This window comes from Mobula birostris, chromosome 5 (genome assembly GCF_030028105.1).
Source record: "Mobula birostris isolate sMobBir1 chromosome 5, sMobBir1.hap1, whole genome shotgun sequence".
NCBI classification, from domain to species: domain Eukaryota; kingdom Metazoa; phylum Chordata; class Chondrichthyes; order Myliobatiformes; family Myliobatidae; genus Mobula; species Mobula birostris.
In genome coordinates this window covers 192368435-192395233 of record NC_092374.1, presented here as the reverse complement: position 1 = coordinate 192395233, position 26799 = coordinate 192368435, and the positions used below count along the sequence as shown (strand labels likewise).

At 43.0% G+C, this 26799-nt stretch overlaps 1 protein-coding gene across 3 annotated transcripts in view; it reads right to left on the bottom strand.

Annotated features, from left to right (window-relative positions):
• Window positions 1–8795: 8795 nt before the first annotated feature.
• Window positions 8796–26799, bottom strand: part of c5h6orf136 (chromosome 5 C6orf136 homolog) — a 39646-nt gene continuing 21642 nt past the window's right edge. For all 3 annotated transcript variants that reach the window (XM_072259181.1, XM_072259182.1, XM_072259183.1), the window contains exons 4-7: window positions 22461–22549; window positions 17729–17929; window positions 16838–16907; window positions 8796–15522 (exon numbers count right to left, since the gene is read on the bottom strand). In XM_072259181.1, the coding sequence (XP_072115282.1) occupies window positions 15379–15522; window positions 16838–16907; window positions 17729–17929; window positions 22461–22549 (504 nt within the window). In that variant the 3' untranslated portion in view covers window positions 8796–15378. The remainder of the gene's footprint in view (window positions 15523–16837; window positions 16908–17728; window positions 17930–22460; window positions 22550–26799) is intronic.

Sequence of the window (26799 nt, the reverse complement as noted above, 5' to 3'; positions counted from 1 at the left end):
AGAAATGTACCAGGAAGAACCTACTTTCTCTGCTTGGCGTTGATCATATAAATGGCCCATCAAATGGAGGCAATTGGTTAGGAAGTGGAATGTGTTACCCTGGACCCAGGAAACAATGGGGATTCAGCTTCAGTTGAAGGGGGCTTCACCAGATTTCCATATCTCTTCCTGTTCCAACAGTTGACACCTGTCGAAAGTTGGAAGGTAAGCCAATCACCGAGACCAGGAGGGATCTCAAAAATGGAATGGTCAGTCTTGGGGCTTCGTCCCAACTCAAAATGGAAACTGAGAACTTTACACTGCCTCACACGTGCTTCTTTAGTGGATATCCCACTCCGCTTGCAATTTGAATTAGTTCATTATTGTCTCAAGTGGTGAAAAGCTTGTCTTGCATACAGTGCATTGAGGTAGAAAAAGGTAAAACAATAACAATGCAGAATAAAATGTAACAGCTATACAGAGAGTGCAGTGCAGATAAATGATGAGGTGCAAGATCATCATGAGGTCAAGAGTCCAACTTATCATACTAGGGAATTACTTAATAGTCGTACCCTCCAAATATCCGGACCTGCCTCTTGGTTTATTTGCGTTAACTTACTTCCCATTTTTCTATTTTCTATTTATGATTTATAATTTAAATTTTTAATATTTACTAATTTTAACTATTTTAATATCTTTAATATTTAATATTTGTAATCCAGGGAGTGTGAAGCGCAGAATCAAATATCGCTGTGATGATTGTATGTTCTAGTACCAATTGTTTGGTGGCAATAAAGTATGAAGTATAAAGTCTTCTAACAGAGGGGACAAGAGAGACGTCCTGCATGGGGGTGGGGAGGGGGGTCTTTGATTATCTGGCTGCTTAACCTAGGCAGCAAGAAATCTCGACAGTCCATAGAGGGGAGGCTGATTTCCTTGATGTTTTGAGCTGAGCCCACAACTCTCTGCAGTTGTTGTACCAAGCCATGCTGCATTCAGATGGTGTGTCAATAAAAATCGGTAAGGGTCGATGGGGACCTGTCAGATTACTTCAGTCTCCTCAGGATGCAGAGGCGTTGGTAAGGTTTCTTGGCCGTGGTGTCTACATGGTTATTCACTCCACTAAAGTCTTGTGTTGCTTCTGAAAATTCCATCTGAAATCAAGGCTAAATTAATAGTTCAATCAATAGTTCCATATACTACATTGAGACTCAGTTTCTGCCAGGCCTGTCTGTCTAGGCACCATATCCAATGCAGACGTTGGTGACCATGGTTTTCCATATACATCTATCCCTCATTCTTTTTGATGACTTCCATTTCCTCGATGTGTAGCCACCTGCCTATGCTTTTGATGTACATAAGCCGAGGTCTTCCTCTAGGTTTGCTCCCCTCAATCTTTCCAGAGAGCATGAGTTTTTCTAGTTCATCTTTCCGCATGATGTGTCCGAGGAATCCGAGTTGTCTTTCTCTTATTGTTGGTATGAGAGATCGAACTGCTTGGGCTCTTCTGAGAACTTCTTCATTTGATATGTGTGTGGTCCATGATATTTTTAACATTCTCCTGTAGAACCATAATTCAGCTGCTTCTAGTCCCTTTTCCATTGCTGGGGAAATAGTTCAGCATTCCCTTCCATAAGTCAGGATAGAATAAATGTAGCACTGCAGTATTCTGTTTTTAGTGTACGTTCTCATCTTTCTGTCTGTTAATATGGTCCATATTTTCAAAGCTTCTTTCGCCATTGCTATTCTGTATTTGATATCTGTGTCGCACCTGCCATCACTTGTTATTAGGCTGCCAAGATATCTGAATTTGTTGACTTGTTTGATGTTTGTATTTCCAATCTTGATCACACATTGTGGGATGTTTGTCTTTCTGGAGGTGACCATGCTTTCTGTCTTCTTCGTGTTGATTGAGAGGCTTCTGCGATTACTTTCTGCTGCCACTATAGTGAGTAGCTCTTGAAGTTTAGTTTCTGAATCAGCTTCTGCCAGGTATTTACAGGAAAAGAAAACCATACTATACATAATGGTGCTCTAGCATAAACTCGATGACCAATCCAGCACCAGGATCTTCACTGTATTAGTTCAACTTGGGTTAATTTTGTCCTTGCAGACCACCTGACTGTAAACTCCACATAGTGAGACTATTCACAAATATGAAAGATTTCTAGATACTAACTGAACCAAAGACACAATGACAGGAAAGTGATGCTGTGACAGAAGGTCAGATTGATATGATGGGGTGGTAGGGCAATCACAAGGGGATGAATGGCCTGCTTTTTTTTAATGTTTATCTAAGAAAAATGTGTGTGTATATACATATAGAAACTCTACTCCAGATGCATCTGTGAATGACTTGCCATGACTCCCTTCATTCAGATCTCCAGATCTCCTATTGGGACTTCGGTAAGAGTGACTTATTGGGATCTCCAGAGCTGGGGAAGGAGGAAGGTGATGGAAGAGATGGTGGAAAGTCAATGGTTATTTCTTCAGCAGTTTGATGCATGCGCATGGACGTCAGCCAGTGAGAACAGTGAGAAGAGTTTAAAAGGAGACAGCATTATAGAGTGTGTGCTGGAGGAGCTGCCGACAGAGTAGAGGGAGACAGAGTAGGAAGGCTTTGGCTCAACGGGGCTCCAGCAATAACAGGATGAGGCAAGGCAGGTTGCCTGTGTAGAATACAGACAGGAAGTATGTGTCTGAGTCCGGTGTTCTGTTCTGAGTGTCAGATGTGGGAAGTCCTGTAGACTCCCAGCCTCCCGGACGGCCACATCTGCACCAGGTGCGTCGAGCTGCAGCTCCTTAGGGACCGCGTTAGGGAACTGGAGATGCAGCTCGATGACCTTCGTCTGGTCAGGGAAAGTGAGGAGGTGATAGAGAGGAGTTATAGGCAGGTAGTCAGACTCGGGAAACAGATAAGTGGGTAATAGTCAGGAGAAGGAAGTAAGTAATCTTGTTTGAGTACTTTTGCAGGGAACAGCCTACCTGGGGGAAGCACAGTGGCCATGCTTCTGGCACAGATTCTGGCTCTGTGGCTCAGAAGGGTAGGAAAAGGAAGAGGATGGCAGCAGGGATAGGGGACTCTATAGTCAGGGGGTCAGACAGGTGATTCTGTGGACGCAGGAAAGAAGCACGGACGGTAGTTTGCCTCCCAGGTGCCAGGGTCTGAGATGTTTCTGATCGCGTCCATGATATCTTGAATTGGGAAGGAGAACAGCCAGAGGTCATGGTACATATTAGGACCAACGACGTAGGTAGGAAAAGGGAGGAGGTCCTGAAAGCAGACTACAGGGAGTTTGGAAGAAAGTTGAGAAGCAGGACCACAAAGGTGGTGATCTCAGGATTACTGCCTGTGCCATGTCACAGTAAGTGTAGGAATAAATGCATGACTGAGGGATTAGAGCAGGGGGCAGGGATTCAGATTTCTGGATCATTGGGACCTCTTTTGGGGCAGGTGTGACCTGTACAAAAAGGATTGGTTGCACTTGAATCCCAGGGGACCAATATCCTGATGGGGAAGTTGCTAAGGCTATTGCGGAGAGTTTAAACTAGGATTCCTGGGGGTTGGGAACTAAACTGAAGAGACGGGAGAAGAGGCAGTTGGCTCACAAATAGAGAAAGCTTGGAGACAGTCTGAGAGGAAGGATAGGCAGGTGATAGAGAAGGGATGTGCTCAGACCAGTGGTTTGAGATGTGTCTACTTTAATGCAAGGAGTATCATGAACAAAGCAGATGTGCTTAGAGCATGGAGCAGTACTTAGAGCTATGATGTTGTGGCCATTACAGAGACTTGGATGGCTCAGGGGCAGGAATGGTTACTTCGAGTGCCAGGATTTAGATGTTTCAGAAAGGACAGGGAGGGAAGCAAAAGAGGTCGGGGCGTGGCACTACTGAGATATTGTCACAGCTGCAGAAAAGGAGGAAGACATGGAGGGATTGTCTACGGAGTTTCTGTGGCTGAAAGTTAGGAACAAGAAGGGGTCAATAACTCTACTGGGTGTTTTTTATAGACCACCCAATAGTAACAGGGGCATTGAGAAGCAGATAGGGAGACAGATTCTGGAAAGGTGTAATAATAACAGGGTTGTCGTGGTGGGAGATTTTAATTTCCCAAATATCGATTGGCATGCCCGTAGAGCGAAAGGTTTAGATGAGGTGGAGTTTGTTAGGTGTGTTCAGGAAGGTTTCTTGACACAATATGTAGATAAGCCTACAAGAGGAGAGGCTGTACTTGATCTGGTATTGGGAAGTGAACTTGGTCAGGTGTCAGATCTTTCAGTGGGAGAGCATTTTGGAGATAGTGATCACAATTCTATCTCCTTTACCATAGCATTGGAGAAGGATAGGAACAGACAAGTTAAGAAAGTGTTTCATTGGAGAAAGGGGAAATATGAGGCTATCAGGCAGAAACTTGGAAGCATAAATTGGGAACAGATGATCTCAGGGAAATGTACAGAAGAAATGTGGCAAATGTTCAGGGGATATTTGCATGGAGTTCTGAGTAGATACATTCCAATGAGATGGAAATGATGGTAGGGTACAGGAACCATGGTGTACAAAGACTGTTGTAAATCTTGTCAAGAGGAAAAGAAGAGCTTACAAAAGGTTCAAAAAACTAGGCAATGATAGAGATCTAGCAGATTATAAGGCCAGCAGGAAGGAGCTTAAGAAAGAAATTAGGAGAGCCAGAAGGGGCCATGAGAAGGCCTTGGTGGACAGGATTAAGGAAAACCCCAAGGCATTCTACACGTATGTGAATAGCAAGAGGATAAGTCATGAGAGAATAGGACCAATCAAGTGTGACAGTGAAAAAGTGTGTATGGAACCGGAGGAAATAGCAGAGGTACTTAATGAGTACTTTGCTACATAATTCACTACGGAAGAGGATCTTGGCAATTGTAGGGATGACGTACAGTGGACTGAAAAGCTTGAGCATGTAGCTATTAAGAAAAATGATGTTCTGGAGCTTTTGGAAAGCATCAAGTTGGATAAGAGGTTTAGAGAACATGTCAGGGGTAAGTTGTTTTTTTGTTTACACAGAGTGGTGAGAGCATGGAATGGGCTGCCAGCAACGGTGGTGGAGGTGGATACAATAGGGTCTTTTAAGAGACTCCTGGACAGGTACATGGAGCTTAGGAAAATAGAGGGCTTGCAGTGGTATCTGTACCTGCTGGAAAAATAGGGTGAAATATATCAAGTGGAATTTAATGCAGACACGTGTGAAGTGGAAGGACAAAGCAAGGTAGGACTTGCATAGTGTGCTGTAGGGCACTGAATACTGTAACAGAGGGATCTAGGAATGCAGCTCCATAATTCCTTGAAAGTATCCTCACAAGTATATAGGGATATAGGGTCATAAAGAGAGCGTTTGGCACATTGGCCTTCATAAATCAAAGTATTGACTACAGGAGATGGGATGTTATGGTGAAGTTATGTAGGACTACGTTGAGGCCTAATTTGGAGTATTGTATCCTGTTTTGGTCACCTGCCTATAGGAAAGATACTAATAATATCAGAGTGCAGAGAAAATTTACAAGGATGTCACCAGGACGTGAAGACCTGAATTATAGGGAAAGGTTGAATACGTTAGAACTTTATTCTCTGGCATTTAGAAGACTTGAGAGGAGATTTGATAGTACACAAAATTATGAACGGAATAGTCATAGTCATAATTTATTGATCCCAGGGGAAATTGGTTTTCGTTACAGTTGCACCATGAATAATAAATAGTAATAAAACCATAAATAGTTAAATAGTAATATGTAAATTATGCCAGGAAATAAGTCCAGGACCAGCCTATTGGCTCAGGATGTCTGACCCTCCAAGGGAGGAGTTGTAAAGTTTGATGGCCACAGGCAGGAATGACTTCCTGTGATGCTCTGTGTTGCATCTCGGTGGAATGAGTCTCTGGCTGAATGTACTCCTGTGCCCAACCAGTACATTATGTAGTGGATGGGAGACATTGTCCAAGATGGCATGCAACTTGGACAGCATCCTCTTTTCAGACACCACTGTCAGAGAGTCCAGTTCCATCCCCACAACATCACTGGTCTTACGAATGAGTTTGTTGATTCTGTTGGTGTCTGCTACCCTCAGCCTGCTGCCCCAGCACACAACAGCAAACATGATAGCACTGCCCACACAGGCTCATAGAACATCCTCAGCATCATCTGGCAGATGTTAAAGGACCTCAGTCTCCTCAGGAAATAGAGACGGCTCTGACCCTTCTTGTAGACAGCCTCAGTGATCTTTGACCAGTCCAGTTTATTGTCAATTCGTATCCCCAGGTATTTGTAATCCTCCACCATGTCCACACTGACCCCCGGATGGAAACAGGGGTCACCGGTACCTTAGCTCTCCTCAGGTCTACCACCAGCTCCTTAGACTTTTTCACATTAAGTTGCAGATAATTCTGCTCACACCATGTGACAATGTTTCCTACCGTAGCCCTGTACTCAGCCTCATCTCCCTTGCTGATGCATCCCACTATGGCAGAGTCATCAGAAAACTTCTGAAGATGACAAGACTCTGTGCAGTAGTTGAAGTCTGAGGTGTAAATGGTGAAGAGAAAGGGAGACAAGACAGTCCCCTGTGGAGCCCCAGTGCTACTGATTACTCTGTCAGACACACAGTGTTGCAAGCACGCGTACTGTGGTCTGCCAGTCAGGTAATCAAGAATCCATGACACCAGGAAAGCATCCACCTGCATCGTGGTCAGCTTCTCCCCCAGCAGAGCAGGGCGGATGGTGTTGAACGCACTGGAGAAGTCAAAAAACATAACCATCACGGTGCTCGCTGGCTTCTCAGGTGGGCATAGACACGGTTCAGCGGGTAGACGATGGCACCCTCAACTCCTAGTCAGGGCTGGTAGGCGAACTGGAGGGGATCTAAGTGTGGCAAATAGGGCAAGTGTGGTAGATAGGGCAAATGCAAGCAGACTTTCTCCACTGAGGTCAGGTCATCTACAACTAGAGATCATGGGCTAAGGGTGAAAGGTGAACTGTTTAAGGAAAACTTCTTCACTCAGAGGATGGTGAGAGTGTAGAACGAGCTGCCAGCAAAAGTGGTGGATGTAGGTTCGATTTCAATACTCGAGAAATTTGGAGAGGCACAGGGATGGGAGGGATATGGAGGGCTACGATGAGACTAGGCAAATTAATGTTTCAGCACAGGCTAGATGGGCCGAAGATTCTGTTTCTGCACTGCAGCGGTCTATGACTGTAACTTTATGGACATTCCCAAAATCAGATTATCCAATGGGAGTCAGGTATCAGGTCAACCAAGACTCATACCTTTGTCTTCTATAAACAGTCCGCTGCAATTTATTAACCAGCATTTCAGATTATAACAATCTATTGGAGGAACTCAATGTGGGGTGGGGTGGGGTGGGGTGGGGGGGCGAAATGTTGACCCTTTGGATTTAGACTTTAAAAAAAAGACAATTGTTTTTCCCTCTACAGATGCTGTTTGACACACAGATTTCCTCCAGTTTGTTTGTTGCTCCAAATTCCAGCACCTGCAGGCTCTTGTGTTAGAATTTCAGTTTGATTTCATTTACTCTCCAAGGCTGAAATGACTAACACAAGGAGGCACAGCTTTAAGATGCTTGGAAATAGGTACCAAGGGGGTGTCAAGGGTAAGTTTTTCCACACAGAGTAGTGGGGTACGTGGAATGCACTGGTGAAAGCAGATATATTAGGGTCTTTTAAGAGCCTCTTAGATAGGTACATGGAGCTTAGAAAAATAGAGGGCTATGCAGTAGAGAAATTCTGGGCAGTTTCTAGAGGAGGTTACATGGTCGGCACAACATTGTGGGCTGAAAGGCTGTAATGGGCTGTAGATGTCTGTGTTCTATGTAAGAAAGTTCCAGCATTAACACAATTTATTATTGATGGGCAGAGTATCACCAATTTTCTGATTGTTACTTTTGTTCTATGCAGCAGCGAAGTTAAATAATTTAAGTGGAGGTAAGGGAGACGGGTTTGGAATTTTTAAACCTCATCCCATCTTCAAAAATTCTCTTCTGTCCCCAAAGCCTCTCCCTCACAGCCTTCTCACCATTCTGTCAGAAGAAGCTCCCTCTAGCTAGTTGGCGTTTGATGTTCTCCCTGGTGTAGTTCTACCTGGAACTATTGTAAGGGAATTGGATTGTGTATCAATACGAGCCTCCCCTTTATCATGTAGGATTAGTGTGCCTTTATATCGGAGGGGATTTACAAAATAGAATGCTTTCCTGGAAAACATTTCATGGAGTCAGGATACAGCCACATTAATCACACCTCATTCTCTCCTCATCCCATGGCAGGCCAGGCGTTGTGGGAAATTGGGCAGTTTAGGCGGCTGCTCCAAAGGCCAACCAGAGGAAGACTGATATCAGTGCGAGGTTTGCTGTAATGCTCGATGCCTGCCCCACTCTTCCAGAGCAGTGAATTTCAAAAGGAGAGGTCATACAGCATGGATACAGGGCCATTCGATGTTCTATACCCATGACTCCCCCCTTGATTCTACCCCGCATGTACTACTGTAACGGAGCCTGCAGACGCACACAATATTTTAGGAACAGCTTCTCCCACCCCCACCTCCATCTGCCATCAGATTTCTGAATGGTATTCCACCTCGCTATTCCTGTTTTCTACTATTTACTTATTCTCAGTTTATAGTAGTTCTTGTCTCATCCACTATACTGCTGCCACAAAACAACAAGCTTTACAACGTATGTCAGTGAAAACAAAAATAAATGATGGAGGAGGATGCGGTGACTTACGAGCCATTTAATTCACTAACCACACATCACTGCGAATGTGGGACACATCAGACAAGTTCAAGTTTATTGTCATCTAACTGTACATATATATACACCACCAAACAGTGCAACACTCCTCCAGATCACGGTGCACCCACAAAACATAACACATACTGCACACAAACCAACATAGGCCTAAGGTTAATAAAATTAATTCAAAATGCATGTAGTGCCCCCCACTGGTAAACAGTAAACAGCTCACTATCCCAGTGACGAGACCGCTGTGGCAGTCTTCAGTACTCCTCTGACCTTCAAACTATGTTGTTATAGAGTTCCACAGGCTCTCCCTCCATCACACTTATGAAGAACTCACACTAATCTCATCTTATTCTCCCCTATATTTGCATCAATTCTACTAGTCCCTTACACACTAGCGAGCAAATTTATTTTACAGCAGACGCATTTTATGATGTGGCAGGAACCCAGAGCATCGATGGGGAAAGTAAACATCACAGGGAGAATGTGCAAATTGCACAAAGACTGCACCAGAGGTCAGAGCCAAACCTGGGTCCCTGAAGATCTGAAACAGCATCTCTCCTAGCTGGGCCACTGTACCACTCAATGGATTCTCAGCTTTGAATGCAGTCAGTAACTTCCAGGATAGAGAATGCCAAACATTCACTACCCTCTGAGCAAGCTAATTCGCCCACTGGCCCAAGCCTAAGAAACTACAAGTCCAAGTTTTAGCCTCGTCAAATATCCATGTGGTGAATAATTAGATTTTTTTTAAATTTAAATACATCTACAAGGCGATTCTGGTGGACAAGAAGTTCAAAATTAGCTGGGCTTTATGTGATGTTCAAAGCCTAACCTAAACTGAATAATGGTTTAAACTTGTATGTTCTTGTTTCAGGGTTGTAATAAAGGCATGGTGATCTGGGAAATCTACAAGCAAGACACTTCATGACAAGACGCCCCTGCATGGAATTAGGCCTTCATCCCATCGTATACATGCCAAATATGAAGCAGATATCAACACTTTCCTTATTTACCTGCACTTGGTCTGTGGTCTATTATGCCTTGGTAGTTCAAGTCTCACCCGGATACTTCTTAAATGTCAAGAATCCCTGCCACCACCACCACCACCTACTCAGGTCGCACATTCCTTGCAACTACTCTTGGGTATTTTAAAAAATACCTCAGATCCTCTCTAACCCTCTTTCTTATCAGCCTGTGTCCTCTGAATGTAGGTACGTCTGCTGTGGAGACATCTTTTCCCATCACAATAACCACTCAGCCAAGTAACTGGTGTCAGTTATAAATCCCCAGCAAGTGCATTTGCACTGGATCGAGAGCAGACAAGAGCTTTAACATACCCAAAAAAATCAATACTTGGTCTAGTCGCTATGAAAAGATTTACTTACAGAGATGAGTTGCAATAAAACCATTTTTAGCATTTATCAAGTATAATTGAAACAATTCTTTTATTATATCGAAAGACTGTTCAAAGTCTGAGATTTGGTACTAATTTTATTTATATATTTTCTCATATATATTAGAACTATATACACCGTCAAATTATGCAGCTGTTTATACAATCAGTTCACAATGAAACATGCATTCATGCAGAACACAAAGCAATTTTCAAAGATGCAAACAAGCACCCCGCTTGCAAGAATTTCAACTGCCCACCTGCCTCTCTCATGAAGCCCATGTGGAATTATTCAATGGAGGGGCCACAATGGGCTTCAGGACTGGGAACAGGGCATCTTCAGAGTTGGTTTGTGATCTAAGCCACTTCAATCCCTTATAAATATCACCAACAACGACCGCTCTTGGAGCTTGGCACCACCACTGGCATCTTGCCTACACAGAATTGAGATGGCTGCTAACGCCAATGGCTAATGTACTCACAAGTACTCCACCAGGTGACTGCTCACTTGAATGTTTGTTAAAATGCAGGAGAGGTATGTCAGAATGCAAGATGTTTTCTCAGAGGACCAAAGCATAGCAGTGGGTAGAAAGCCAGCCTGTGAGGCATGATATTCAAGGCAATGTCAGTAAGACTGACATTGTTGGTCATGGCATAGAAAGAATAGTTCTACCTCAATATCTGTCACTAAAGTACAGAGCACACCCGTGAATTCCTGAAAACAACAGATCTTTGAAGCGTACCATCAGCATTTTCTAAGTTTGCTTTTCTTTCTCCAGCATTCATGTTTTCCTCTGCATTATCACTTCAAATAATTTTGGGTCATGAGTTCATTAAAATGGTGACATTACAAACTAGCATGTTGCACATTAGAAACCAGCCTTGTTTGTTTTGAGCGACAGGGTCAAAAGTTCACATAGACCAGAAATGCTGACGTCATTTGCTCTCCACTGTTGCTGCTTGACAGCCTGAGTACTTCCAGGTTTTTTTCTCAGATTTCCAGCAACTGCAGGTTTTATGTTTTTAGGAATTTGAAACATTTTTTACAGAATGTATATAAAAAATCACTGAGATTAAATATACTTGTTATTGCAATCAGCCAGGGGAAAACTAATCATAATGCACTTTGATTTGACACCATTATTTGCATGAAATCAGGAGATAACATTTACATCTGGTCACTTAAGATCCAGGTACAATTTTCTATGACATCCAAACATCTTGCTTTGATTATGTCAATTGTTTTTCTACATGTGCCTCCTCCAATCATTTATATAAAACAAAGAGAGATAATTCTATTTCTTCCAATAAAAGTGCTGTCATATTGCAAGTTAAAATGGAAGCAACTTCAGATGGATAGCAACAGCTCAAGAAAGCCATTAACCACGGTTAACCACCATACCTGCTCCAGGACAACTGTCGACATATGACCTGCATTCAGTTTGACTACATGATTCCCCCACCCCATGGACTAATGAAAAATCAACTGCTCTAGAAGTTATTCACCAACATTTTCCCAGTTTGATACTCACAACAGAATGATAATCAAGTAACCCATCACAGCTTTCTGGAGAAAGACCATTGAAGAAACAATGTACTCCAGATAATGGTCGTCACAAAGAAATAACAAGGTACAAGGTAAAGTGAAAACAGTGAAGGAAAACCCTACAAGATCATGGGTGTTCCAACAACTGCATGCCTCATTTTTGGATATTGAAGGAATCAAAGGAAAGTGATCACTATTGGGAAAAGCCATGAAGATCAGCCAGGATCTAACTGAACAGGCTCCAAGCAGGAGGAAAAAAACTCCTGTCTCCGTTTCTTATTTTCATTGGTGAGCAAATCTGGAACCAACTCTCACTGGTTCCTCTCAAGAGGTTACTAAATTTGAAAGCATCTCCCCCAGAGCGCTTATGGTGCCAATTCACTGAGGTTCAGATGGACTATAGGGGGAATGAGGAAGCTGGGATACTACTGAAGGGCAAGGTTAGATCAGTAAATGTCAGAGCATGCTCAGAGGGGCCAATGGTTTACTCCTACTCTTTATTATGTTCCTGTCACCAAATTCCCCTTCTTGGGTCACAAATAAGCCAAGTTTGAAATGTTAATTTAGTTTCTTCATGCTGATGAATGTCAAACCACTGGAAGAACCTACCTCCATTGAATGACTAGAAGAGAACTTCTTAGCTGGAATCCACAGTCCTGTATTTGAATCTCTACTTGGTGGTGACAACTTTGGGTGAAACTGAGTGTCAGATGGTAAAGGGATTCCCCTCTCTGGCTTCACTTTACCCTTTACCCTGTTTTTTGTGGCTACCATTATCTGGAATGCATTGCTTCTTCTACAGCCTTTCTTGTTACGTTCTTAACCCTCTGTGGTGTGTTTTAGGACACAGCACATCCTTCCCTCATACAAGGAGCACAGTCCACTGACTGACGAAACTCAGTTCAAAATTGCAAACAAACTCCCTCATCAGAACTTATTGCATGCTATCGAGTCACACAGCCCAAAGTACTTGGAGTAACTGATGAATACCTGACCAGGCTGCTTATTTCCATCATTTTGTCTTATGAACTTTGGACACTTGGTGGGCCTTCAAAGTCTTACAGATCTAGAAGGTAGACGACATAAAGGTCAAAAAGGTCAGAGAAACTGCACTAATGCCGCTGGTGCAAAGGCTGTCTGCACTGTGGAACAACTTGCACTACACAGAGCAACTGAAGCACAATGAAGAAACCTCATTCACTCTTACTCCTATGGGCCATTGGAGACAGCTCACTTTAAATCACATCGTTCCCTCAGATCCTTCACCATTGATAAGGGTCACAAGTTTGCCCATCTAAACAACAACTGCAAGAGATAAAATACAATGAAGTGGTAGGGAACTGATTCTATTTCTCTCCAGAATATGCCAAAGCAATTAGTTACCTCTGCAGTGTACCCTCTTTAATGAAGCAAGACACGGCAGCAAGATACACCAGCTCAGAAGTACCACAGAATCTCCCTCCAACAGTTCAACATAATTCATCATTCAATAGATCAACATTTCATCCAAAGGAGGCCATCTCTCAGCATAGCAATGCTACAGCTCTACTCCACAGGATTAAAGGCAGATTGCACTTGAGCACCGGAACAACTAAACAAGGTGACCAGTGAAACCCATAAAGCAAAAATCAAATCTTTGCCAGCCAAACCCTCACCGATTAAGTTTTGATATATTTTCTTATCCTCAAGTGCTGAACGTCACAAAGCGTTATTTGGAGAGTGGGACGTGTTTCGTAGAATGGAACCTGACCATATTCAGCACATCAGGGAGCATCTCAGACAGAGGTGGGTGTTTCAGCTGAATGGGGATGGGGAGGGTGGAGAAAAACAGGCAGAAAAATACAATCACATGCCATTTCCTTAAAGCCATTTCACTTCTCTCAGATCTATTCAGAATCCAATGATCCCAGGAACCGGAAAAGCAATCGAAGCCACCAGCCTGAAAGACCAGCTCCTTTCTCCAGTTACTGATGCTGCTCCAGGAACTCCACTTACGTTTCCAATTTCCAGTGTTCTGCCTCTGCTGTTGGTCTGAGGGTTAATAACTTTATCCATCCTAAAGGGGATGTGGACACGAAGCAAACCCTGCACAGACTGGGCCGAAATTTCCTCTTCTTGCATCCAGCAAACGCAGGGAACCACAGTACACATAGCACGATCCTTTTGTTATGAACTTGCATCAGGGCGAGTCAGTGTCAGCTCAGTGAGTCTTCACCAGACACCGAGCGCCCGTTGACAATAATCCCACTTCTTCTGGTGTTTCCAACAATTCGCACCCCCAGTCACACGCTGGGGACTATTTGCAGCCAATCAACCCACAAACATGCCTTCGGGATGTGGATGGAAACCCACACAGCCACAAGGGGAATGTGTAAACTCCACACAGTCAACACAGAGGAGGTCAGGATTGGACCCGACTCTCCAGAGCTGTGAAGCAATGTCTCTAGTCTCTGTGACACCCTGACATCCGCTGGTTTATAATCACAGCCATTACTGTATCTTTCCGTTCCCCTTTCTCTCACGTACTTCTCATCTGGGAGACTTCTCACTACTTGAGCCGACCGATTCAAAGGGCCAATGAAGAGAGAATGCTGCCAAGTGGGGAAGCATATAAAACCAGGTGACGCAAATAAGCTGACACCACAGGACAGTACTAAGTGTTGCTCTGACTCAGGATCTGTACCTTCGATCAATGATAACAGAAGGATACAAACAGATCACACGAAATTATTCAATGAAAAGCAGGGCCAATTTCCCCTGGTGCCCTGACCACTGTTTATCCTGCAACCAACTGACACTGCACTAAAAACCCAGTCACTACATTTTGTGAAATCCATATCTATCGGGTTGTTAAGAGTATTTGTCCGAGTTTCTCATTAGTACTATCAAGTAGCAACATCCGGATAGCCATCAATCTTTGGGTAATGTATACATTCCTCTGCACTTTTCTAACCTTTACACCCGTGATGATATAGAGTCCTACAGCCAAGAAACAAGCCACTTGGACCACTACAAATCATCTCATTTCATTCTCCCACACTACCACCAATTCCACCACTCTCCTGCACAGTAGGGAAACCTTATAGCAGCCAATTTGCCTTCCAATCAGCAAGCCTTTGGGACGTGGGAGGAAACCGAAGTTCCCAGGTCACAGGGAGAATGTGCAAACTCCACGCAAGGGCAGCAGCCAAGATCAGGATCGAATCCAGGTTTCCAGAACTATAAGCAGGAGGTCCTCCACCTAAAGCAATGAATGGTGAAAACAAGGGACACATCTCCCCAGGCAATCCAACAGCTCTAACAACTAAAACCCATCCGTTAATTTGGTCACCCATTGTGTAAGTGGGAAACAAACACCAGCATTGGACCTTTGCCCAACAGTTGTTTGCAATGGTGGGACAAAATGTTGATACAATGACACAAAATAATTTGGTCACACAAAGCTCTATTCAATCCACATGTAGTCTGACATATCCCTCACCCATCAGATTAGTCTTTTCAGCCAAACGATGTGCTAGATTCAGAGCAAGGGTGGTACAGAACATGATACGGACGGAAGGGATTTCCAAAGATGCCTCAAATCGCGGGAGTAGCTGAAGCAGCCCAGAGATGCGAGGTGTCGGCGTTGCCTTCACCCAGGCACGGTGAGCTCTGTGTGGACGTGCTTCCCCAGCTCTCTCAGCAGTGTTTCTGCCCCACTTTGTCAGTGAGCTGAGCAAAGAGAAAGTTCAATGCCGGGCGGTGCTCCTCCAGCCCCAGGGCAACCAGGGCTCCCAGCAGCAGCCTCTTCACCTTGGCAACGGGGGGCTGGGTCGGAATCATCTGTGGAAAGAGCAAGGCAAGACATCAGCAGGGACACAGCAAGCCATTTATTGCCTTAAATTGAAATTACATGAAGTGGTGAGACACAGTGACAGAATGCATGCTCACGCTCCATGCCCAAAGTACTGAGGTGGAACGTTATTACATTTGTATTACGTTGGTTAAAACGCAACAGACGATCTATTAGAGGAACTCAGTGGGTTGAGCAGCGTCTGCGGGAGGGAAGAAATGGTCGATGTTTCAGATTGAAACCCAGCATTCAGGTCAAAATAGGGATTCAACCCAAAAAGTTGACGTCACCCCAAGTATCTACCAAATATTGAAAGGCCTAGACAGAGTGGATGTAAAGAGAATGTTTTAATAATGGGAGATTTCTAGGTCCAGAGGGTTCAGCCTTAATAGGAATTCATCCCTTTAGTAGAGAGATGAGGAGGAATTTCTTTAGCTAATGGGTGGTGAATTGCCACAGATGGTCATGGACCCCAAGTGAATAAGTATATTTAAAGCAGAGGTTGATAAGTTTTTGATTAGTAAGGATATCAAAGGTTACCAGGAGAGGGCAGGAGAATAGGGTTGAGAGGGAAAAATAAATTAGCCATGATCATACGATGGAGTAGATTTGATGGGCCAAATGGCTTAATTCTGTTCCTATGCCTTATGAAACTACAGGAGCAGGAAATCTGAAAGGGGAAAAAAAAACATCTGCTCCAGCACATTTTAAATATAATCCACACAATGTGCATCTAAACTGTCTTTCAATCCAGGAGGCTCTACAGAACGACCAGGGTAGATAGGACACAAGGTGGGATAGTCATCTGGTCAACAGAGTTGGGCAAGGTGGTGGAAAGGAAGAGGGTGGGCACACTTACTATTGGAGCTCAAATGAAGCAGAGCACAAAAGACAAGCCTTTAACCCAAATGATCCAAATCAAGTATTTAGGCTACAGGCCAGTCTCCTCGGTTCTTCTTTATTTCTTCTCATTGGCATGTGCCTCTAGTCTGTTTTTTATCAATGAGACAATACTTCCTTAAGTATCTCGAGACCATTTCCCTGAACCACAAGCTACAAGAAGGATTATACATTATGGTCACCTTCCCAATTTCTTCTGGGACTTAATGAAGTGTCCATCCTTTAGATGCCTTCCCAACAATCTAAGAGCTAAAAAGCAGCCCAAGCCACCAACTAATCCAGTTATTGATCCCCCAAGCACTAGCTCACGAGTTTCTATACAAGTTTGTGCGGACAGAAATTCCAATGGATGGACAGAATACTTCCAACCAAGCTTCAAGTAATCTCTGATTACTCCAGACTCACCTTGCTGACTTTGTGTCGGTGAATAAGTCCATCAGGGCCCAAGTAAAAGATTGAATATGCATCGTAGGTTCTAGGAGAGGCAGAGAAATAAATATACATTAGAGCTTCCAGACAAACAACAGCACGCAGTTCCTTCCCATATCCTAACAATGATAAACATTAGGCTGAGGCTTTATAAGGCATTGGTCAGACTGCACTTGGAGAGTATTGTGATCAGAAAGGGTGTGCTAGTTTTGGGGAGGAGGTTCACGAGAATGTATCCAAGAAAGAAAGGGTTGATGCATGAGGAGCATTGGCAAGCTCTGGGCCTCTACTTGCTGGAATTTAGAAGAATGGGGGAGGAAATCTCATCGAAACCAATTGAATATTCAAAGGCCTAGATAGATTGGATGAGCAGTGGATGTTTCCCATAGAGGGGAAGTCTGGGACCAGAGGGCACAGCCTCAGAATACAAGGACATCCCTTTAGAACAGAGATGAGGAGGAATTTCTTTAGCCAGAGGGTGGTGAATCTGTGGAATTCATTGCCACAGAGACCACATCATTGGGCATATTTGAAGTAGAGGTCAATAGGTTCTTGATTAGTCGGGGTATCAAATATTACAGGGGGAAAGACAACAGAATGGGGTTGAAAGGGATAATAAATCAGCCATGAATGGTCTAATTCTGCTCCTATATCCCATGGTAGTTAATTTGCCACTAAAAGCTGCCACTGGGAGTGTAGATGACCAGCAGAATTTTTGGTGGGGGTGGGGGAGGGAGTGATGTTTGAGGGGAATGTGTGCAGAATGAAATAGGTCGGTGAGTAAAGTGAGTAGATAAGTGGGTGTCTGATGGCTTTGGTGCGGACCCTGTGGATCAAAGGGCCCCGTTTCCCTGCTGTATTTCTCACCTGTATAGTTCAGTCTTGTCTTTCTTGTAAAACTTCAGTATGAGTACATGGAGCGGGATGCCGGTCACCCGCCAGCGCACCTGGACTGTCCAGTCCTCGGGGTGCTGCGTCATCTTCATCACCTCCATCTGAAGGTCGGCACAGTAGTTCCAGGCGATGAATCGAGACAACGTCACTAGGACCCGATAGATGCTTCGGCCCCTGCAGGAACAGAAGCAAAGCCACAGTTAAAGTAAAAAAAAATGGGAGCAGAGGTGCAGCATAAAGGAGCCTGAAATTCCTTTGCCATTAACTTCATGGGATTAAATTCTTAAGGCTAGCCATTTCTTCATTCTAGTCTCCAAATTTGCTGATGATACAAAGATTGGAGATGTAGTGGACAGTGAGGAAGGTTTTCAAAGCTTGCACAGGGATTTGGACCAGCTGGAAAAATGGGCTGAAAAATGGCAGATGAAAGGTTATACGTGTGAAAAAAGTACATGATACTTGTGAATTCCTTATCCAAATAAAAATAAAATTTAAAAAAAAAGAAAAATGGCAGATGGAGTTTAATACAGACAAGTGTGAGGTATTGCACTTTGGAAGGACAAACCAAGGTAGAACATACAGGATAAATGGTAAGGCACTGAGGAGTGCAGTAGAACAGAGGGATCTGGGAATACAGATACAAAATTCCCTATAAGTGGTGTCACAGGTAGATAGGGTCGTAAAGAGAGCTTTTGGTACATTGGCCTTTATTAATCAAAGTATTGAGTATAAGAGCTGGAATATTATGATGAGGTTGTATAAGGCATTGGTGAGGCCGAATCTGGAGTATCGTGTTCAGTTTTGGTCACCAAATTACAGGAAGGATATTAATAAGGTTGAAAGAGTGCAGAGAAGGTTCACAAGGATGTTACCGGGACTTGAGAAACTCAGTTACAGAGAAAGGTTGAATAGGTTAGGACTTTATTCCCTGGAGCGTAGAAGAATGAGGGCAGATTTGATAGAGGTATATAAAATTATGATGGGTATAGATAAGAGTGAATGCAAGCAGGCTTTTTCCACTGAGGCAAGGGGAGAAAAAAACCAGAGGACATGGGTTAAGGGTGAGGGGGGAAGAGTTTAAAGGGAACATTAGAGGGGGCTTCTTCACACAGAGAGTGGTGGGAGTATGGAATGAGCTGCCAGACGAGGTGGTAAATGCGGGTTCTTTTTTAACATTTAAGAATAAATTGGACAGATACATGGATGGGAGGTATATGGAGGGATATGGTCCGTGTGCAGGTCAGTGGGACTAGACAGAAAATGGTTCGGCATAGCCAAGAAGGGCCAAAAGGCCTGTTTCTGTGCTGTAGTTTTTTCTATGGTTTCTATGTTTTTTCTAAAAGTCTATCAACATCAATCCATCAAAAAAACTGCATATTCACAGCCATTGGGGTAAAATTTCACAGCCTGATGAGCTGATACACTTCTCCCATCTGTCCTGATGGTTAGCCATTATTTTAAGGCATCTGAGCTCAACTTTCAGACACCATCAGTAAAACCAGTGTGATGGATTGAAGCAATGCGTGACATTCTCATTTCTTACAGATAGGAGCAAGGGAAAATGAGTATTATTGACAGAAATAGTTTAACGCTATGTAATATTTTGTTACAGTTTGTAACACTACCTTATTTCTTTTTCTTAATCAAGTCGGTAAGATCAATTTAAAGATTAACAGAAACATATCAGGCAGTTGTGATGGAAGAACACAAAGAAAAGAGCCAAATTAGAAGCCAAAATGGGTTTTACTGTCTCCAGAAAGGCACAAGTTTAGTGCTCATCTCAAGCAGAGGTGGGGAAATATGCCACCACAGTGATTATAGTTGTTTCCCAATTGTATTTTAATGAAGGACAATCAAAAATCTTATCTTCACTCAGCTTGGCTCATGTGAATCCAGGCATCAATGTGATTCACCCTCAACTACCTCGTCAGTGCAGGAAACTAGTGGACCAGATGGATTTACAAAGGAACAATAAATACATTCCTGGTCACCACTACTGAGACAAGTAAATAAGCGTCGAATTCCAGATTTAAATAGATAACTGGTCTGTCAGTAGTTCCTAGCTGCGCACTGTGCTCAGCAAGGGCTCAGGTCTCAGCCCACAGCACAAAGCACATAACCCCGATGCACACCCTAGTACAGATAGTGCTGAATTTCAGAAGAAATATTACAGGGGCCTTGTGTGCCCTCTTCTATGTTTTTTTTTAAGTGCATAGCACTTTTGTTAATGTATAAGGGACTATGGAAATCATACCTGGTGCCATAACCAATATCAGAACTTCAACAAAAGAATCTTTAAAATGGATCCTGGTCATTTATAACATTGGTGCTGTAGTTCCTTTCCATGCCTTGTGGCGCATCGGGCGGCTGGCACCTTTCCATCCATGCTGGGTTGAGCACCAAGCTAGCAGCTCATCCTCATTTTTTTAAAAAAAGAGAACATGCCCAAGACCAGTGCCACCTTCCCAACGGAATAGATTCAGTAATATAACCATATAACAATTACAGCACGGAAACAGGCCATCTTGGCCCTTCTAGTCCATGCCAAACTCTTACTCTCACCTAGTCCCACCGACCTGCACTCAGCCCATAACCCTCCATTCCTTTCCTGTCCATATAGCTATCCAATTTAACTTTAAACGACAACATCGAACCTGCCTCAACCACTCTGAGTAAAGAAGTTCCCCCTCATGTTACCCCTAAACTTTTGCCCTTTAACCCTCAACTCATGTCCTCTTGTCTGAATCTCCCCCACTCTCAATGGAAAAACCCTATCCACGTCAACTCTATCTATCCCCATAATTTTAAATACTTCTATCAAGTCCCCCCTCAACCTTCTACATTCCAAAGAATAAAACCCAACTAGTTCAACCTTTCTCTGTAACTTAGGTGATAAAACCCAGGTAACATTCTAGTAAATCTTCTCTGTACTCTCTCTATTTTGTTGACATCTTTCCTATAATTCGGTGACCAGAACTGTACACAATACTCCAAATTTGGCCTCACCAATGCCTTGTACAATTTCAACATTTCATCCCAATTCCTAGACTCAATGCTCTGATTTATAAAGGCCAGCATATCAAAAGCTTTCTTCACCACCCTATCCACATGAGATTCCACCTTCAGAGAACTATGCACCATTATTCCTAGATCCCTCTGTTCTACTGCATTCTTCAATGCCCTACCCTTTACCATGTATGTCCTATTTTGATTAGTCCTACCAAAATGTAACACCTCACATTTATCAGCATTAAACTCCATCCGCCATCTTTCAGCCCACTCTTCTAACTGGCCTAAATCTCTCTGCAATCTTTGAAAACCTACTTCATTATCCACAACGCCACCTATCTTAGTATCATCTGCATACTTACTCATCCAATTTACCACCCCATCATCCAGATCGTTAATGTATATGACAAATAACATTGGACCCAGTGCAGATCCCTGAGGCACACCACTAGTCACTGACCTCCAATCTGACACATAGTTATCCACCACCACTCTCTGGCGTCTCCCATCCAGCCACTGCTAAATCCATTTTACTACTTCAATATTAATACCTAACGATTGAACCTTCCTAACCAACCTTCCGTGTGGAACCTTTTCAAAGGCCTTACTGAAGTCCATATAGACAACATCTACACTTTACCCTCGTCAACTTTCCTAGTAAAAACTTTCCTGTACTGTGGAGAATGTTCCAGCTTGTTGTATTGCTGTCTGCAATGAAGCAGTCATTGCTCAATAATCCCATTTCTCAATAACCCTTGAGAAATTCTGTTGTGTTATTTCTGATCTGCTGTCAATGCACCAACCTTTACAGCAAATCAACATTTACAATTTTAAAATTTATCGTGAGGATAGAACTTCAATGATTGGACATTCAGGTAAGGAGTATATACTGGGCTTAAATATATGCTGTTTTACCCACAAACTATCATGGACCTCAATCAAGGAAAATTGACACAATTAAAGTAGTAAAATCACTACTATCAGGCAGCAAATTATTGGTTTAAATGTCAACTCCTTCATACATTTATAAGTGATAATGGATAAAAATGACAATCATAAACAATAAGCATTTTTAGTAATAATGCCAAGTTTTCCAACAATTAACTAAAAAGTAATCACTGAAAGTGACTCATGCCGTAGTAGCAGTTAGTAAGGATTTTTCAAGGATTCAACTTTATGTTCAGCCTTCGATTCAATATGCAAAATTAGTAGGGATTTATCACTATTGCTTGTCAGCTGAGATCTAGGGTAAGTGAAGGAGCCAATTTAAGACAATCATTTTCATATGGAAATTGATTATATATTCAACATCTTTTCCCATAAGGTATAGGAGCATAATTCAGCCATTTAGCCCATCAAGTCTGCTGCCATTTTATCATCCTCACAACAATCTTTAATTATGACTTGGCTATTCAGAAATGTGAATACTTTGGCCTGTTATATATGTAAAATAAATTTAGCCATGTTTTCATCAATCGTTGACAAGGCATCTCAGTAGAATCAGGCATTACCAGGCACATCTGTAGTTACACGCTTCACCACTAGATGGTGCCTCAAATCCAGATTCAACAGAAATTGCACTCAATATCCCTCTGGTGTAGGAAAGCGCCTTGACGTGTACCTGAATGAGCGGGGCATAGAGGAACTAGAGAAATACTACAGGATGCTGGCCTACACGTAGTGAGCAGCAACTCACCGTATCTTCATCCGTGGAAATGCGCTGATGAATTCCACATTCTCGGAGTACATCTCATAATCATGTGGCTTCAGGAAGAAGTTCGGCAACTGAAAGCGCAAGAGGAAAAGAAACGATTACAGTTGCAAACAATAGATTAAAAATAAGGCAGAACATTTGTTTTAAACGTACGATTAGCAGTGAGATGGCAGAGGACAAGTAGTGCTTCGTAGTACTTCCATGGCCAGAATCTCCCACCATTTTGTAATAGTATGGCAAGCAACCCTTCCGTTTAGTAATTCAGATGCAGGGGAATATACCTTTTGTGAGATGGACACTGATTTTATTAGTTAAACAAACTTGGGATGATTATTCTCCTAAGCCTGTTATTACTAATAAAAGATGTAGGACACTGAAGAGCTATACATTGTCACAGCTAGTAAAACCGCTGCCTCACAGTTCCAGTGACCCCAGTTCAATCCTGACCTCTGGTACAGTGTGGAGTTTCTCCCTGTAACCTCGTGGGTCTCCCGAATGCTTGTTTCCTCCCACATCCCAAATATATCTGGGTGGGTTAGGTAACTGGCCCAAGTGTGTAGAGAAACGGGAGAATCTGAGGAAGATAGAGGGAGTGTGGGCAAAACAAAATGGGTGACTGGCGGTTGGCGCAGACACAATGAGCCCCAGGCACTGTTTCCATATCTACAACTCCATGTCCAAGTGTGATGGGTACACAGAGCCTGATTATGAGGTACAATCAAACACAGGAGAGAAACAGATGACCACAAATAACATGAACAAGGAGTCAGAGAACCCCAACAGTGGCGAGGATTGAGGGTGGAGGTGTAGGTCAGGCTCATTAGAAGCCCAAGCTCTGCTCTCCAAACAGGATAATTATGTGAAGCGATGGGAGGCATGTCTCACAATGGTTATGAACACAAGATTCTGCAGAAGCTGGAAATGTGCAACACACACACAAAATGTACGTCAGGCAGCATCTACAGAAAGGAATAAACAAGCAACGTTTCAGGCTGAGATTCTTCATCAGGACCCATAACAATGGTTATAGCTTTGAGTAGCACTGTATTTATCCATGAGCACAGAGGCCACAGCAGGAAAAAAAGGATACATAAACTGGAGTCTCAAGCTGGTCAAACTTACAACCAAGACAGAGGACTCGGTTCATTTTGATCAGCCTGATAGATAATATTGAGAGAGGTTCAAGTGTTTTTCGTGTCTGTTGTATTTTTAATGAATGTTATTACCCACCTCACTTCAGTTTTACCTTTTTTTAAAATTAAAGAACCAGGCAAACTACATATACCTAATCCGGATAGGCTAGTGCAGAAATTGCTGTGACCCCAGCAGGGATATTTCAAGCATCCTTTGCAATAGGTGAGGTGCCAGAAGGTTGGAGGGTAGCTTATGCTGTTCCGGTGCTTAAAAAAGGATCCAAGAATAAGACTGTGAGCCTCACAGTAGTCATGAGTACGTTACTGGAAAGTAATCTAAAGGACCTGATAAATGAGTATTTGGATAGGAAAGGTCCTTATCAGGGATAGTCACAAATTGTAAGTCATGTCTAACCAATTTATAATTTTTCGAAGGAGTTACCAGGAAAATTAATGAAGGCATGGCAGTGGCGGTTGTCTACATGGACTTCAGCAACGCAAGTTTTCCAAGGTCCTGCATGAGAGGTTGGTCAAGGAGGTTCTGTCGCTTGGCTTTCAGGATGAGGTAGTAAAGTGGATTTGACATTGGCTTCACGGGAGAAGCCAGAGATTGATAGTAGATGGTTGCCTCTCTGACTGGAGGCCTGTGGTGTGTCACGGGAACCGGTTGGTGTGTTATTGTTCATCATCTATATCAATAATCTGGATAATAATGTAGTACACTGGATCAGCAATTTGCAGATGACACCAAGAGCAGGGTGGGGACAGTGGGTGTAGACTATCAAAGCTTGCAGAGGGATTTCGATCAGCTGAAAAATGGTAGATGGAATTTACTGCAGACAAGTGCGATGTGTTGCAATTTGGGAGGACAATCCAAGATAGAACTTGCATGGCGAGCAGTAGAACAGAGGGATCTGGAAATATAGATCCATAATTCATTAAAAGTGACATCACAGGTAGATAGGGTCATGAAGAAAGCTTTTACCACAACGGCCTTCATACATCCAAGTATTGAGTACAAGAGTTGGGATGTTATGGTGAAGATGTGAAGGACGTTGGTGAGACCTCACTTGGAAGACTGTGAGCAGTTCTGGTCACCTACCTACAGGTAAGGTATCAATAAGACTGAAAGGTGCAGAGTAAATTTGGAAGGATGCTGCCAGGCCTTGAGGATCTGAGTTAGTGAGAGGTTGAATAGGTTAGGTTAGGATATTATTCTGCAGAGCAGAGGAGAATGAGGGGAGATCACAGAGGTATATAAAATTCTAAGAAATATTTTCAGGTAAATGCAAGCATGCTTTTTCCATTGAGATTGGTTGTGACTAGAACTAGAGGTCATGGATTAAGGGTGAAAGGCAAAACATTTAAGACCAAAAGATATGGGAGCAGAATTATGCCATTTGGCCCATCGAGTCTGCTCCGCCATTTCATCATGGTTGATCCATTTTTCCTCTCAGCCCCAACCTGCTACCTTCCCCCCATATCCCCTCATGCCCTGACCAATCAAGAAACTATCAACCTGTGCCTTAAATATACATAAAGACTTTGCCTCCACAGCTGTCTGTGGCAATGAACTGCACAGATTCATCACTCTCTGGCTAATGAAACTCCTCATTCCATTCTAAGAGGACGCCCCTATTCTGAGGTTCTCCCTTCTGGTCTCACCATAGGAAACATCCTCTCCACATCCACTCTATAGTGGCCTTCACACCATTTGGTACGTTTCAATTAGGTCACTCATTCTTCTGAATTCCAGTGAATACAGGCCCAGAGTTATCAAACGCTCTTCATATGACAAGCCATTCAAATTTGGAATCATTTTCATAAACCTCCTTTGAACCCTCTCCAAGGTCAACATTTCCTTTTCGAGATAAGAGGCCCAAAACTGTTCACAATACTCCATGAGGCCTTACCAGTGTTTTATAAAGTTTCAACATTACATCCTTGCTTTTATATTCTAGTCCTCCTGAAATGAATGATAACATTGCATTTACAGTCCTCAACTTGCAAGTTAACTTTGAGGGAATCATGCACAAGGACCCCCAAGTCCCTTTGCACCTCCGTTTTTGTATCTTCTCTCCATTTAGAAAATAGACTTCCCTTTCATTTCCTCTACCAAAGTGCATGACCATACACTTTCGAACACTAGTTTCCATCCGGCACTTCTTTGCCCGTTCTCCTAATCAGTCTAAGTCCTTCTGTAGCTTCTGCTTCCACAAAACTACATGCCTCTCCACCAATCTTTGTATCGTCTGCAAATTTTGCAACAAAGCCATCAATTCCATCATCCAAATTATTAACATACAACGTAAAAAGAATTGGTCCCAACACAGACCCCTAATGGACCAGCAGTCACTGCAGCCAATCAGAAACGATTCCCTTCATTCCCACTCTTCTCCTCCTGCCATCAGCCTCTCTACATTTATCCATGCTAGAATCTTTCCTTTAATACCATTGCTGCTCTGCTGTCATCCCTGACAGTGTTCTTTTCCAGTCAATGCTGGCCAAGTCCTTTCTCATTCCTCTGCAGTTCTTTACTCCACTATAATACTGATACATCTGACTTTAGCTTCTCCTTCTCAAAGTTCAGGGTGAATACAATCATATTATGATCACTTTCCCCAAGGGTTCCTTTACCTTAAAACTCTCTAATCAATTCCAGTTCATTGCACAATACGCAATCCGGAATAGCTGGTCCCCCAGTGGCCTCAACCACGAGTTGTTCTAAACAGCCATGTCGTATGCATTAAGGAGGGAAATTCTTCATTCAAATGGGTGGTTAGAATGAGTAATGAGCTGCCAGGTGAAGTGGTAGATGTCGGTTCAATTTCAACATTTGAAAGAAATTTGGATAGGTGCATTGATGGGAGGCCAATGTCTAGATGCAGGTCGATGGGACGAGTCAGATTAATAGTTCGGCACAAATTAGATGGGCCAAAGGGCCTGTTTCTGTGCTGCAGTATGACAGAAAGCAATTCTGAGGTTAGGAAACATGCTGTGTGGATTTTGCAATAATCAGATAGGGAAACGTCCCAAGGAAATGGTTAATGACAGATAATTTTTCTTCAATCTCAGTGCTCAGATTCAGATTCTCAGAAGGGAAGGTCTCTGTGGTATTAAACCGAGAATCAACAAGTATTTGACAAGCATTTTGTACAATCTCTATTTAAATATCACAGACACACATT